The following is a 15,943-nucleotide window of genomic DNA, read 5'->3' on the forward strand; positions in this document are numbered from 1 at the left end:
TCGAAAAGAAGGATTTGATCAAGGGCATCATCTGTGTATTAGATAAACAACCTAGTATGGATCCTGCACGACTAGATACCATTACAACTATTTTGAATGCGGTTCATGACCGTTGTGTGAATGAAATAAATCAGATAGGAGAACGTGAACGTTTGATCAGTGCTAGAGATTTGGCCTCGTTGGATGCTGAGAACAAGCTAAAGTTTTTGGCTGATATGAGTCACGAAATTAGGTAAACAAAAGATATATGTTCTTTTTAAAGGTGTGCTAAGCAACTATTTTAGAACCCCAATGAATGCCGTGATTGCTTTGACCGATTTATTATTGCAGGAACGGTCAACTTTAAATGTGGAACAGATTGAACATTTAGAAGTCATCCAAACCAGTGGCAGTCATTTACTGACGGTAAGTAATGAATATCAATTCTTTTTTTTTTTTTTTTTTTCAAAAAAAAAAACTCATTTTTGTTGTTTATTTTAGATTATCAACGATATTCTAGACATCTCCAAATTGAATCATGACCCTAAATTTAAGCTGGAAAGCAGAAGATTTAGTCTGAGAAAATGTTTGAAAGGTATTATTTATTTATTTATTTTCTTGGTATCTAAAATAGTACATTAAAACCATACAAACAAATAACAGACACTTTAAATATGGCAAGACACCAAGCATCCATGAGTCAACAAAATAAAATGGTTTATGTTTTGGAATGTCCACCGGATAAAGACGATAATTTATCACTACCACAATTGATCTCGCAACTAGAGAATAGCGGTATCTTACTTCGTCCCTTGCATCACAAGAAGGGGAAGACCGTATTACCTGTCATCTGGAAAATAGATTCCGACGTGCCTGATCATTTGCTCGGTGACACGATGCGATTAACACAAATCATGTTGAATTTGTGTTCTAATGCAGTCAAGGTAGAGTGAAATAAACAAAAATAACAAATCATGTGTTAATCACTTTCTTTTTAGTTTACAAAACAAGGTGGTATTCATATTCGCATCAAACGATCTACACCCACTCCACTGCGTCCACCTCATCAACAACAACAGAATGAAAAACGCATGTCTTTTAAAGAAAGATACGAAGCCAAGATAGAAACAATGTGGTCTCGTGCTTTACAAGAGCGTCGAGAGAGGAACAACAGTGCATCCAATCCACTCTCTCCTCCTGCCGTTACCAATATCTCCTCCCCTTCATCAGGCCTTGTTTCCTCCTCTGAGGAATTCATTGCCGAGGATTACTTTGGTGAAAAGGCCATTCTGGAAATTTCTGTCACAGATACGGGAATAGGAATCCCTGCTGATCGTTTACCGAAACTTTTCAAGTCTTTCTCTCAAATCGATATCTCAACCGCTAGACGCTATGGTGGTACAGGTCTAGGCCTTGCCATCTCAAGTACGCTTGTAAATCGAATGGGTGGTTGTGTTTGGGTAGAATCAGAAGAAAATGTCGGATCTAGATTCGCTCTTACTTTGCCAATGACGGTGGCTCCCCGCACAAGAAATTATAGTAATGACAGTACCCCAATGGCAGGATATGTTGGCTCACCTTCTTCCCCTGGATCCACCGTCTCAGACAGTAGTGGGAGTGTACATTCTTCCTTGGGTGGAAACGCGTCAGATTCCGCGCCCTCCATGTATACTTTTACTACTCCCGTTGCCAATCATCCTAGTTATTTTCCTTCGAACACATATGGCCAACATTCCCCTTCCACGCCTCCTCATCCACATCATCATAATTACCATCAACATCAACAGCAGCAGCAGCAGCAACAACAACAACAACAGCTTCGACCTTTGCTGCCTAGAACTACACATCAGCAATTATTTGGAACAGAACCTTATAGTCGATCCGAGACATCCATATCGCAAATCATTCATACTAGTTCGGGTAGTGATCATTTCTCTCCGATGGCAGAAGATGGACCTTTAGTAAATCCGACTACATCATCCTCGTCACCTGGGCTAGTGGAAAATAAACACACAGGTAGCGGTAATGGTGGTGGGAATAATGGCACAGCGAGGAAAACATATACGGATTTGTTATCACCTGCTACACGAAATACGCGTGTGGCAATTACCAAACAACATTATCATAATCGAAAACCACAGACCAAAGAAGAGAACCTTGCAAAAATTCATCCACTTCGAATTTTACTTGCTGAGGATAATATCCGTAAGTCTTTGTGGGTTCCCAGAAATGAAGAAAAAAGTAGTTAATTTGTTTCTATAGTAAATCAAAAAATTGCCATTAGCATTTTGAAACGACTGGGATATATTGATGTAGCCATTGCAAATAACGGAAAGGAAGTACTTTCCTTGATGAAGACATCTGTATTCGATGTGATATTCGTAAGTTTTTTTTTTTTTTTTTTTTTTTTTTTTTTTTTTTTTTTTTTTTTTTTTTTTTTTTTTTTTTTTTTTTTTTTCACAAACAAACTCACTAACCCCATATTAGATGGATTTGTATATGCCCGAAATGGATGGATTAGAGGTGACACGAGAAATTATTAAGGAAAGAGCCAAACAAAAAGTCATGGATGCAACAGATGAAGACACAGTGTCAACAGACCCCAGTGAACCGATTACACTGATTAATACTGTGGATGTATACATCATTGCGTTAACAGCGTCTGCTTCACGTGAAGATCGACAAATTTGTATTGATGCCGGCATGAATGATTTTATTAGTAAACCTTTTACGATGACCGAAATGAAGTCGGCAATAAAGACGTGTGCCAATAAGCGTAAAAAAAGAAGAAAATTGGCACAAAAACAATTAGCGGAAATGGAAGAAATCATGGAGAATAGCAGTAATGGACCTTCCATTATTCCTACTACCTCTGTAAATAGTTCAACAGACGATCCCATGTTGGATGTGGAATCTGCATCCCACATTGTATAACAAATCATACCCTATATAGACACACACACACACACACACACACACACACACGTAAACACATTTCCTTTTCTTGTTTTTTTCTTAAAATATCTATAATTATATTTCTACCGATAAAAGTGAAACACAGTTCCTGAACGTAGGGTTAGCAGTAGCTTGGCCTTCCTCTCAGGGCATTTTATCAGAGGCTTAAGAGTGCACAACTACTTAATTTTTTTTGTCAATTATATCATCCATATTGTACTGACCTCTAAGTATCAAGGAAAGATGTCAATTTTTTATTCGTTTTGTTATTAAGTAAAAAGACTGCGAAACAGAATCTTGCATAGTATACATACTGTAGTGGTATGAATAATTCCATTTTAAATACAGGACTTTGAACTTGTATAAACTTTTTTTTTATAAATATGTGTAGATATGTAAATGATGCGTGTGTTCTTAACGATGAAGTTTATCAGCTTGAATAAATGCCTCTCGAATCATGGATTGCAAACTTTGTTTCTGTTGTTCGCTGTCTTCCTCTTCGAAGTCCATTTCAGCTGGATCTCCTTCCTTGGAAGATACACGTTTATCAAGACGCAATTTGATATCTGCCATCTTTAAAATATACTCTTCCACAGAGTCTTGTGAAATCAGTTTAATGATGCGGACATCCTTTGTTTGACCCACACCTATATTGGTGTGTTAATTTGGATATTAGACATATTTACTTGTTTAACTTACGATGAGCACGATCCTCTGCCTGTCTATCATTTTGGGGATTGAAATCTAAATCATAAAGCACAACGACACTATCGTGGTTTTTAGAGACCCTGTCCATGTTTCTATTCACACTTTTTAAAATAACTTACTTTGCAGAGGTCAAGTTGATACCAAATCCACCAGCCTTTGTACTCAGTAAAAATACATCTATACTTTCGTCCTCATTAAAATCATCGATGAGGTTTTGACGTTCCATAACCTTGGTTTCGCCATCCAATCGGACAAAGGATACATTGAGTGTTGTCATGACGAGCTCGAGTATATCCAACATTCTAGTGAACTGACTAAAGATCAAAACCTTTTCCTTTCTAGCTTTACATTCTGGTAATATTGTCTTTAATTTCTCAATCTTTCCTGAATCCATCCATTCATTGTTCTTTAATTGATGTTGAGTAATTGTCTATAGATATGAAGCAAGTCAGAAGTGATAGATTTTTTTAAGCGAAAGAAAAAGTCACTAACCTTGTTATCTTTACAAAGTCTATTCAACTCAAAATCAGACATTACGGTCATATCTTCGTAGATATACTCTTCGTTAGCATCCCAATATTTGACATCACGCATAATTTCCTTGGACATTTGTCTTAAGAGATCATCCGTATAAATTTTTCTGAACAAGAGTGGGTGATCGGCAGCCTTCCTTAAATGGACAATAATATTTGACATGCTCTCAAATTGTGAATCCATGGCAGACTTCTTCTTTGTCACAACTTGATTCTCTAATGACTTTTTACTCTTGAGAATGATATCCGAATACAATTGTTTTTGATTGGGTGTCATTTTACAGATTTCAACGATTTGACGTTTAGAGGGCAAATCTTTGAGAACGTCTTCCTTCTTACGACGTAATACAAACGGCGTCATCATTCTCTTGGCCCGAATAATACGCTCTCTTGAAAGCACTTGAACAGCGGTTTCTGTGCCCTTTCCTGCTTGACTCTTGTCCTCTTTGGATGGCCCATTCAAACGAATCTTGAAAATTGATCTCACTTCTTCCTCATAAGCTGCAAAGGTTTCAGGCATGATAAAAATTAAGAGCGATACGAGTTCTTGCAGGTTATTTTGGAGTGGTGTACCAGTCAATAATAGTCGGAATGGCACCGAAATCTTCATCAGGTATTTGTAGCGAGCACTGGTACAGTTCTTAATCATGTGGCCTTCATCCAAAATCATGGAACGACATTTCAATTTCTTTAAAAAGGATCTGTCTTCTGCATTACTGGTAGCAATATTATACGTTGTTACAACCACTTGGTATTCCCCTTTATCCTCCATTAGTTCGTAGCGCTGCTCTTCACGTTCCTTAATGCTTCCATGATATAAACGGACTGTCAATTCAGGGCAGAATCTTTCAAACTCACGGAGCCAATTTTCAATAGTGGATGAAGGAACGATAACCAGATGAGGACCATTTTCTCCCATCTCGTATAATCTTCCAAGAAAAGCAATGACTTGAGCTGTCTTACCCAAACCCATTTCATCAGCCAAAATACCAGAGATGTTCTTTCTATACAATAACAACATCCAATTGACACCCAAAATTTGATAATCCTTTAACGTCATTTCCTTGTTGACATATTTGGGCTGTTCTGAAAGATACCCTTCGATAGCATCCTTATATTCGGGACTGGATTTATCAACGGTAGGATTGATATCCAAATGCATCAAATGAGTACCCGCCTTTTCATCTGGCTCGTCGTCATCACTGCCAGCAGGCGTACCTCCAAGACTTTCCGGTACACTATCAACCGCCAGACCTTGCCATATATTTAAAATGTTGCGTAATTTACCACCCATATTTTCAATCTTCTCAATAATTTGGTCCACAGCAGTATAGCCATCCATCATCTCTCTGCACGAAGTAATGTACTTGGCGCTTGTTCCTTTAGTAGCTCTAAGTTTGTCTTCCAAATTTTCAATATCATCAAACGGTCTCAATTGTTCAATTACCATATCGGCAGTGGCTGCTTTACAACCCGTGATATCTTGAATTTCCTTGGAACTAGCAGTATTGAAGAAACGTAAGACCAATCTATCTCTTTGCATATTGGAAAGCTTTTCACGGTTTAATTGCATAATATCGTCATCGGTACGATGTCTTTTACGCACAGGTTGATCCAAAGTCTCCTCCTTAAAAAACATGGAGATGGCTTGCACGGCACTGCCGGCGACTCGAATCCCCTCACGAATCTCAGCCACCGATTTAAGAGGATACAGCTTTTGAATACGTTCGACATTAACTTGTTCAGATTCATCGTCGTATGCTTTATTAATCTTGTCATTTTGGTCTACGTATGCTTCATCGTCGTCGTCACTAGATTCACTATCGCTAATAATTCTTGCACGTTTGTTTCTGGTTGACGGTTCAGTTGAAGGCTTTTTGTCTTCTCTTTCCTCCTCCTCCTTTTCTCCCTCTTCCTCTTCCTCTTCGCTTGAAGAGAGCACAATGGCTTGTCTAGGCTTTCTTTTACGCAACACGCGGGCAGAAGAATCGCTGTCGTCGTGATCTGAATCGAGGTCCATTAATGGAGAATTTAGATCACGGAGTGGTTTTACTGGTTTGTTAAAATCCATCTTGTCCATGCGTTGGGATAATCTGTCTGTCGATCGATGAAGATCAAACGGTCCAGTGGGTTTAGCGTGGTTTCTGGGAGAGAACACTGTGCTCGGTAAATTGCTACTTTTTAAACTATTCTTAATTGCAATTTTAGGTCGTGTGCTTTCCTCCACTGGTTTTCGAACAGGCGAAAAGAAAGAACTGATGGGTCGGTTGGCAGAAGAAGACACTGTATAGCCGGTTGGCTTCGAAGGTGCAGGTGGTGACATTTGGGAGTGAAAAATCAAAGCTAAGAGAAGTCAGCGCGATAAAGAAAAAGATTTTTTTTTTTTTTTTTTTTGGTTTTCGTGGTCTAAGGAAACTCCGTCGATTCGCGCACTTTAAGCCAATGGATTTGCAAATCTGTTCATCAGACTTTCAAAAATGATACGGCAAGCCTTGCATATCATTTGCGTATCACTCGCAGAAAACGAACAAAAATAGATGATTTTTTGAAAAAAAAAGAAAAAAGAGAATATGAAATCCCGAAGTAGACGACCAAATATTTACAGATGCATGTTTTCAGATTATGTAATATTGACACGCTTGCCTTAAGAACAGTCAAGGTACACGTAGTCACAATGTAAGATCGCGTCACTTAACGTTCCTTAAGACTTAACAACATAATCGAAAACAGCATAATAGTAACGAATACATATATATTCAGCGTACATCTAAACAAAGGCGAAGGAGGAGGTATTAGGACAGATACTAAACCGAGAATTATTGTAAAAATGCCACTTTAAATTATATTGCAGGTACGGACACTTCTAACTAAATTTTACTGTTCTTGGCATTGACAGATCCAATAATAATTCGGTATCCCATTGTGTATTTGTATTCTTCAAAAAAGGTTTTAATTGCACAGTCGGTAATACATGTTGTAAATGCATCATGGTTTACTACCCTGCTAATTTAAATATGCATGTAGCATTTAAGTGGACAATCTAAAGTCTGTAGTCTGATAAGCCACATGCGATAATAGATTGGCATTTGCTCAATGGCTCAACAAGTATGAGCTTCATGCGGAGCAAGTTTTTTGATACTATTGCTATACACTATTTTCATAAATTATTCGTGCACGCTTAGAATAAAATTTCAATCAGCGACGGAATAAATAATGGCATAAAAATTAACGCATAGTCTACAAACGAAATGAACGAAAGAGAAATATATCTGTTATCATTAAATGGGAATAATGCTAAATTAGGAGGAACATGTATCAATAAAAAATGTATTATGATATTGAAGGGCACGGATAAGGGCCCTATTGCATGCGTATGTAACTCTTATTTTAAAGCCTCAATTCATCCAAAAGACTAACCTGCTTGAGTTTGTGCCTTGGATTCCGTCGGTTGCTTCAAAAAGTTGGTAAAAGGGTGTACTCGAATGATAAATTTAGAACAAGTCAGTGCTTCCCAGCCTGCAAACATAGAAGTCTTGAAACGTTTTGGATGGTCAATAACCCGCGCCCTCATAGACGAAGGGCAAATCTTCGTGTAATTAGACATGGTCTCTGAAGATATGTTGATTTCACTTGTTGATACTTTATTTATCTAATATTTTTTTTGTTCCTATGACAGATATACAAATCAAAATTGTAGAACCACAACTAATTATACAAATAGGATTGTTCCTCGTCTATGGAATCGTGATATGGCTGCTTGCTTGAACATGGTTGATATTGTTCGTTCACTTACTGATGGGAACGACATTACCCCGAGATTTTGACGTAGAGAGGCTCCCCAGAACCAACTAAGAAGAGCAAGGACCCAAAATGACTAAGCAAACATTATAAATGTTCGTCAACGTCGCAACAAGAGCTTTCCAGGCCTATTATCTCAGGTCAAACATAAATACACTTAAGTGGTAAGCTTAATTTTTTTAAGGTCTTTGAAGCAATCTTTTTTCGGAAGATGAACGTAAATTTTTACTTGTGAACGGGGGGGGGTTTATATGTTTTGATCTAATATTTTCTGAAAATAGTGTAGTGACAATAGCAACATTTTTGAAATAGAGTGTGCCTAACCTTAAATTGGCTAAATGGTTATCTAGAAGAAAGAAACCTGTACATTTCTGAAGTTTTATGCGCAGCAATTTATTGTGTGCCTTTTGACACTTTCCTTATCTTCCATAATGGTCAATGATACCACATTATTGTCAATGTGTAATAAAAAATATTATAATACTCGGTTGGACAAATGATTACCTGATTGCAAAAGATATAACTTGCCATTTACCATAGTGGAAGATCCCAAAAACTATGTCAATTTATTCTAAATTGAGGATGGTGTAGTAAATACAATATGAAAAGTTCCAAAACATTGATTAAAGCGTGTAAATTTATAATCCAAGACTGTGTGAAAAAATTGAATTCGAAGTGTGCGAATATGTTTTTTTAAGATAAAGAACACTCAGATTTATTTCTGAAAATAGTGTACGTGCAACCACAACATTTTATGATCAACTACAAATAAACTATTCCATGAAGTAAACGGTTAAATTATTTGAGACTAAAACTAGATATCTTTTTATTAAAGGAAAAGGGGGTCCTTTTTATAAGAAAGGATTGAAACAGATTGTTATCCGGCAGTTGGGAGCGTGGATTAGAAGTAGATAATGATAATTTATCAGTTAATGGCTTACGTTTCAGTGCTAGGCTGCCATTAAATGTCAAGTACCTTATAGGCTGGATATATAGTGTGTATGTATCAACAAACTTTAATTGTTTTGTTTCTATTTTTATGATTTAAGATATCGCCTTTATCGCTTTAATCATACAATTTTCAGATATTTGTATACAATCGAATATGTCCCTAGATAAAGCTAATTGAGAGCAATATTCTCCTTACTTGTTCAATTGGATTGTTTGTCTCTACTGTGCTTTTAAAAAGTTACATACTTCGTAATACAGTAATGCGATCGGAGAAACACGAAACATATTGTTTCGTGTTGGTCTTTTGAAATGGAAAGTACTACTTAAATCCGCACGTTACATTTTGTTTTATTATAAAAGCACGGTTGGAAAAAAAAACAGAATTGCTTCATTAAACCCACTTATAATGAGCTTTAATTGATGTAGTTAGGTTTATATTTAACAAATGCTTTAAAAATTATCAGGGTCAATGTCGCAAGTATAATGCGTCCTGAAAACGCCTTTATTCAATACAAACTGATAAAATTTCGGTGACAATGGTCTCATATCGTATCATAAAGGTACAGGTACTTCGCGTAGAACAAGGTGACACTTTAGATATCACTGTTTCTCGCGTGTTGTTTTTATCCTTCGGTCAATTTTAAGACCTTCTAAAAACAAGGCTTCCTATCTATTCATTATAATATGTATGGTTCATACTCATATTTGATTTCCGGTAATTATACTCGTGAAAAAATATATACAAATATACTTTTTTATTTTAGGCTGCTTACGTCCAACAAGAAATATTGAGTTCCAAAAGTGGATATCTACTAATTAAGATAAGTGTGTTGTTTTCAAAAAATGTTTCGTGAAAGGTTACACTAATTCCATAGATTTAATTTTGTAATGTATCGCTTTCTCTTTCAATTAACAAGAGAAAAGCAAAAAAAAAAAAAAAAAAAAAAAAAAAAAAAAAAAAAAAAAAAAAAAAAAAAAAAAAAAAAAAGTCAGTAATTGAAATTACGGGTGCTCATATATTGGCACCCACCTAAGTAAAGCATTGGTAGATCGGAAATGTGCATTGGAATAGCTACTACATCTTTGCCTCTCCACATGACCGGAGACATAATCACCATAATGAGACCTGCCGGTGATATTGCCTTAAAAGTATCTGTAAAATACACTGTGTAAGAAGTGCTACATCCTAACCTCGGTGAAGACGATGAGAATCAGGTGGACAACTTTCGTATTACCTGTGCATGATTTGAAAATCTTATAATGGGATTGTCATCAAGTTATCAGCTCATCAAAGGTTTGCTGGAAAACCGAATTCGTAAACAAAGTTTATTAAAAGCACCAAACAACTGATGTTAGCAATCGTTTAACAGTTTGAAAGCAAACCAGTTATTTTATCATTTTACCGCACTATTCATTTTACGAAAGAAAAAAGCAAATAAAGCACAATTCCTCTCACACCCCATTTTGATGTTTGACGATACTTTACTTACTGGTTATATAGTTGGTTATGGGTGATAAGTTTAGATGTTAGTTTGATTTACAAAGCCGATGTAGACAGTTAAAATCCACTTACAACGCACATCTAACGGTGGAGGTATGACGTAAACTCTGTTTTTTTTTTTGCGAAAAGAACCATGTTTTATAATAAACTGTTATGGCTGAGAGCCTCAAACCTGATAAGCTTTATATAACTTCTCATGGGCTAAATAAATATTTGATGAAGCATTCAAATATACATATGTATTTGATCAAGAACTAAGTAAAGATAGGCGATCTTCCACGGCTGTCATTTATCAGCTTTTTTTTTTTTTCTGGAACCCATAAAGCTCTTTATCGCCATTTTTGTAGAATTTATCCACATTTTAGAGGCTTTAATACGCTATACCTGTTTTTTTTTCAGATATAGATACAAAACAGCCCTGTTCTTGAAACTTTGTATTAATCCAGCAATCCGTGCTTGAGAGTAGCTTTTGTACTTTCTTTTAACTAACTAAAAGTGTTCCTCTTCAAGTCATAAGAGCAACTAGGTTGTCTTATATATCTTCCAACTCATTGTTAGCCATAATATCTTTAGTGCAAACGTTGATTGTATTATACTGATCATGGTCACATCTGATGGTATATATTTCTTTTCTTTCTGTCATTTCTTCATCAGAAATATCATATTCGTCCGCAAAACTTTCTTGTTGGTTCGATTAATATGATATAAACGACAGTATTTGCTAAATAAAGATTATTTGGGCGACTTTTGAAAGAAAAAAAGCCTTGACTAGAAATCTCAGATAATTTTAAAAAAGCGTTGAAATTTTACCTTTATATCGTGTGCCTGTTCTTAAAACATACCAAGGTTTTTGAATTTGTCCCAGCTAATCTTTTTATTTATCTCGATCAATGCACTTTATTCAAAACCCAGCACTTCAAAGTAAATGCTTCAAAGTCACACAGCATTAATTAATTGTAGTTCCACCAGTTTCTAGTTCAGATAGTTTTAATCTAACAAATATTTTCTTGAGGCTCATTTTTCTTCTTTTTTTCCGTCGAGAAAAACAATTGAATACATAAAAACCATATCACTAAAACGTATGCTTAATAAATGCTAGAGGTTTAATATTAGATGGCACATCTAGCTTATAAAAGTCTTTAGATAAGAACCAGTAGTCACTGTTCCACAGGATTCTACCAGAAAAAATAAATACAATTATTAATTTCAAAATATTATGCAATTGGAGGAAGATTGATATCTTTGAATGGATTACAAAGCGAAAATCGGTAAACTGCAGTTCAGAATATGTTGTTTCAAACTCCCGGTATTTTGGAAATTGGTTTTATTTCATCTAATTTAGGTATTCCTTCCCTCATTTAGGTCTCTACGTTACCTTTTGTGAAACTACGACATAAACGATCGACTAAATAAAAGAAAAAACTTGGGATACTTAGAATTCTGGGTATGACAAAATACTGGTACCCATAAAATAGCTTCCCTCTATTAGTGATTTTTTCTATACAAGGTATTTTTAGTTCCTTAAACAAGATTTCTGTGTCGATACTTTTAAAATTATATCGAATCTAATACAAAAGCTATAATCTTAACACGCTATTACACAAAATGATATTACATTTAACATAGCACAGTTCAAAGCCTCGACTCTTATATTTCTGTGTATCTTGTAGGAGCATATAAATACATTGCTTTTCATACTTCACTTCAATAAACGAAAACTTCCCTCTTTTTTTTAAAAAAATACCCCCTCACCTATCATTTCTCCCCTTCCTCTCATTTATCTGTCTTTGATAATAAACAAATGAAAAAGTCTTCATTATCCTACTTCCCCATTGTGGTAGCAGGCGTCTGTTTAGCAGTTTTTGTAATGACAGCCGATGCTGTTAATGTTATTCATCCCAAGTACAAGAAGGGGGGTAACAATGTTATTCCTGGTCGTTATCTTGTAAATTTCGAAAATAAATCTGCCGGCACTCTCTTTGCTCAATCATTGGAAGCCAGCAATGTAGATTTATCCATCAAGAAAAAGTATTCTCACGAATTTTTCAATGGTCTTTCCGTTCATATTGACCCCACTGATGACAAAATTCATGCCTCTACATTAAAAACTATTCTTGATCGATCTGATGTTCGTTCAGTTACTCCTGTAAGATTGATCCAACGTCCTAAAGTCACTGTTAAGACGATCAAGAAGGGAACAAAGGTTCCTGTTGCTTCTGTCATCCCTCACGCAATGACTCAAGTTGACAGAGTGCACACAGAGCTCAAGAATAAGGGTAAAGGTGTCCTTGTTGCCATTCTTGATACAGGTGTAGATTACATGCTTCCTGCCTTAGGTGGTGGTTTTGGTAAAGGTTTTAAGGTCAGCAAGGGTTACGATTTGGTCGGTGATGCATACAACGGCTACAATACTCCTAAGCCTGACAGTGATCCTCTTGATGCTTGTGGTGCCGAATCTGGAGCTTCTGGTCATGGTACCCATGTATCTGGTATTGTTGCTGGATTTGATCCTTCCAATGTAAGGTCTAAATACTTTTTTTTATTTTTTTCAAAACTAACATCTGCGAAAGAACTTTACCGGTGTAGCCCCTGAGGCCAATCTCGCCATGTTCAGATTATTTGGCTGTACTGGTGCTACTGGTACTGATGTTATTATTGAAGGTATCCTAATGGCTTACGATTCAGGAGCCGATGTTATCAATCTTAGTTTGGGTGAATACAGCTCTTGGGGTGATGGTGATGTCGAAGAAGATGTTATCAATAAGGTTGTTGCCAAGGGTGTAAACATGGTGTTTTCTGCCGGTAATGCTGGTGATAATGGTATTTCTACAGTTGGTAAACCCAGTACTGCCTCTGCCGGATTTTCTATTGCTTCCATTGAAAACGCATACCATACTATCCGAACACTCACTGCTTCTGGTATTGATGGACCTATTACCTACCTTCCTGGTGGCGATGATACTATTGCTGATAACGAAGTAGTTATGTCTGACAAAACTGGTGCCGCTGAAGATTCTTGTACACCTGAACAAGTTTCTCCTAATGTCAATGGTAAGATTGCTCTTGTTCAAAGAGGTACTTGTTTGTTCGAAGACAAGGCTGTGAATGCCATGAAGGCTGGTGCTGTTGCTGTAATCTTTTACAACAATATTCCCGGTGAAGAAATCCTCATTTCAGTTACTGCTAATATCCCCGTTATTTCTATCACCAATGCCGATGGTAAGGCTCTTGCTGCCGCTATCAAGAAGGGTACTGTTAAACTCACGTTTGACCACAAGGAAGTTGTTGCTCCATCAAATCTCGGTGGCACAGTTTCTGATTTCTCTAGTTTGGGTGCTGAAGCTGAACTTAACTTCAAGCCTCAAATTGCTGGTATCGGTGGTAATGTATACTCCACTTTACCCCGTTTCCTTGGTGGTTGGGGTATCATGTCTGTAAGTAAAACATTACATGCAATTAGTTTGAGCAGGAATTGAATAAGGTTTTTTTATAGGGTACTTCCATGTCTGCTCCTTATGTTGCTGGAACCATGGCTTTGTACATCAATTCTGAAGGTTCAAAGAAAAGACAAGCTGTTTCATTTGTTCATGAACAATTCCAAAACTATGCCCTCCCTGTTAAGGTTTACAATTCTTCCGTGATTGATTCCCCTGTTCGTCAAGGTGCAGGTCTTGTTCAAGTTTACGACGCTATTACCCAAAAGACCCACATTACCCCTGCTCAAATCAGTTTCAACGATACTTCCTCCTCCAAATACAAGAAACAAACTATCACTATTACCAACCGCGGTCCCAAGACTATCTCATACGAGGTTAAGAACGATGTATCTACTGCTATTGCCCCTTATGATGTCAAGACTTCTGGTTATACACCACTTGAACCTGCCGAAAATTACTCTGCTGCTGCCAAGTTGCGTTTCTCTACTAAATCATTCAAGCTTGCTCCTGGAAAATCCAAGAAGATTACTGTTACTGTCACCCCTCCCAAGACTAACCCTCGCGATCATATTTACTATGGTGGTTATATCCATGTTGTTTCCAAGCAGAAGTCCAGTGGTAAGGATATCAAGGTTCCCTACTTTGGTGTAGTCGGTTCTCAAAAGACCCTTCCTATTTTTGATACCGAATCTGGATTCCCCACTGTTATTGATCAATCTGGCAATGAGTATGGAGCTAAGGATGTTTTTACTTTTGACCGCTCTATTAAGAACTCTGAACCTGTTGCCGTTATTCGCTTGTTGACTCCTTCTAAGACTATCAAAGCTGAACTTTTAAACGCCACGACTAAAAAGGTTGTTGGTGTATTCTTGACTGGTTTAGATTATAATGGCCGTAACTTCCTTAACAGCGATGACAACCAATACAGTACTTATATTTGGGATGGTACTTATATCCCTTCATCAATGCCTGATGCTCCCCTTCCTATTCCTGCACCTGCCGGTACTTACGTATTACGTTTGAGTGCCCTCAAATTATTTGGTAACCCCAAGACCAAGAAAGATTGGGAGACCTGGACTTCAGGATCTGTTGTCCTCAAGAACTAAGTCACTTCGTACCTCATTCTATCTTTAAATAATAATGTAATATCACTTCTAATTATTAATTAATAAAATTAACCGTAACTATAACTTTTTCCGTCATTGTAACAACCTGTGTTAAGAGCATGAACCATAAAATCTGCTTTTATCATCGTAGTTACACGCGAGTTTGCTCTTGTATTAGTTCAAGATGAACAAAAATCGGCTAAAAAAATTAGAAACCTGTTGTCAATATTATACATATATTTAAGTAGGTCAGTGTTTGATCTAGATTCATTAACTTAAAGGTTTCCACACTCGGCCAGTTCAAACTTTTGATGTAAAAGCAATAATGTGTTTTGCGTATATACGCATTTATATATTTTGTGCAGTGAATAGTTAATCAATTAGAAAAAATTTAAGTTGTTACAGCCAACTTCGAATCTTCAAGCCTAAATTGACTAAGGATAATAACTTTATTGTGATGTAGCACTATCCTGACGTCTCCATTGGCAGCTCAATTATTTTTTTCTTAAGCCAAAAATTGCAAAATTGATGTATATTGAATTAATGGTTTCACCAAATACCACTGATAATAGTCGATAAGTATTTAGTTTATACTGTAAGACATTTCTATTACATATCCGATTCACGGCAATTTTAAAAATCAGATGATAAAAACTTATTGAATCCTTGCTGGACGGAAAAAGCAATTTTTTTTTCTTTTCTTTTTTAAGAAGCTTGTGTTACAATAATTTTTTACTACTATGCAGATGCAAAAGTAGCATACATTATGCGTGTAGGAAGTATCGTATTTTAGAAGCTGTCCTGTTAAATCTACGGGGAATTAATGACAATGTATATTACTCATACTATCGTATTTAAAACAATTCTGAGGACATATACGCTTAACAATAAGTGGTAGTAACACATATGCAAGGACATGAATCTTGATTCACTAATTAGGATATTCGTAAGACCGTCATAGGGCCAAAGACAAAT

General features: G+C 36.4%; 5 protein-coding genes across 5 annotated transcripts; 3 read left to right on the forward strand and 2 right to left on the reverse strand.

Moving 5' to 3' along the window:
* Positions 1 to 56: 56 nt before the first annotated feature.
* Positions 57 to 2,522, forward strand: EV154DRAFT_421714 (uncharacterized protein; the record flags this gene model as incomplete). The annotated part of the gene is made up of 7 exons (XM_051596045.1): positions 57 to 232; positions 285 to 405; positions 481 to 574; positions 643 to 923; positions 978 to 1,518; positions 1,996 to 2,184; positions 2,242 to 2,522. The coding sequence occupies 7 exons, from the start codon at positions 57 to 59 to the stop codon at positions 2,520 to 2,522; spliced, it is 1,683 nt and encodes a 560-aa protein (XP_051457032.1).
* Positions 2,523 to 3,348: 826 nt separating this feature from the next.
* EV154DRAFT_421783 (SNF2 family N-terminal domain-containing protein) lies at positions 3,349 to 5,718 on the reverse strand (the record flags this gene model as incomplete). Its single annotated transcript, XM_051596052.1, has 4 exons — positions 3,349 to 3,581; positions 3,634 to 3,701; positions 3,762 to 4,072; positions 4,135 to 5,718. The coding sequence occupies 4 exons, from the start codon at positions 5,716 to 5,718 to the stop codon at positions 3,349 to 3,351; spliced, it is 2,196 nt and encodes a 731-aa protein (XP_051457033.1).
* A 1,905-nt stretch (positions 5,719 to 7,623) lies between these two features.
* Positions 7,624 to 7,788, forward strand: EV154DRAFT_421846 (uncharacterized protein; the record flags this gene model as incomplete). Its single annotated transcript, XM_051596055.1, has 1 exon — positions 7,624 to 7,788. A coding segment is annotated over one exon (165 nt), but the record flags the coding sequence as incomplete, so codon positions are not given.
* A 3,169-nt stretch (positions 7,789 to 10,957) lies between these two features.
* EV154DRAFT_421848 (uncharacterized protein) lies at positions 10,958 to 11,116 on the reverse strand (the record flags this gene model as incomplete). The annotated part of the gene is made up of 1 exon (XM_051596056.1): positions 10,958 to 11,116. A coding segment is annotated over one exon (159 nt), but the record flags the coding sequence as incomplete, so codon positions are not given.
* A 1,006-nt stretch (positions 11,117 to 12,122) lies between these two features.
* On the forward strand, positions 12,123 to 15,130 carry EV154DRAFT_465439 (peptidase S8/S53 domain-containing protein). The gene is made up of 3 exons (XM_051597689.1): positions 12,123 to 12,943; positions 12,996 to 13,859; positions 13,919 to 15,130. The coding sequence occupies exons 1-3, from the start codon at positions 12,227 to 12,229 to the stop codon at positions 14,966 to 14,968; spliced, it is 2,631 nt and encodes an 876-aa protein (XP_051457036.1). The 5' UTR covers positions 12,123 to 12,226; the 3' UTR covers positions 14,969 to 15,130.
* The last annotated feature ends 813 nt before the right edge of the window (positions 15,131 to 15,943 follow it).

This window comes from Mucor mucedo (genome assembly GCF_025094135.1).
Source record: "Mucor mucedo strain NRRL 3635 chromosome Unknown EV154scaffold_53, whole genome shotgun sequence".
NCBI classification, from domain to species: Eukaryota; Fungi; Mucoromycota; class Mucoromycetes; order Mucorales; family Mucoraceae; genus Mucor; species Mucor mucedo.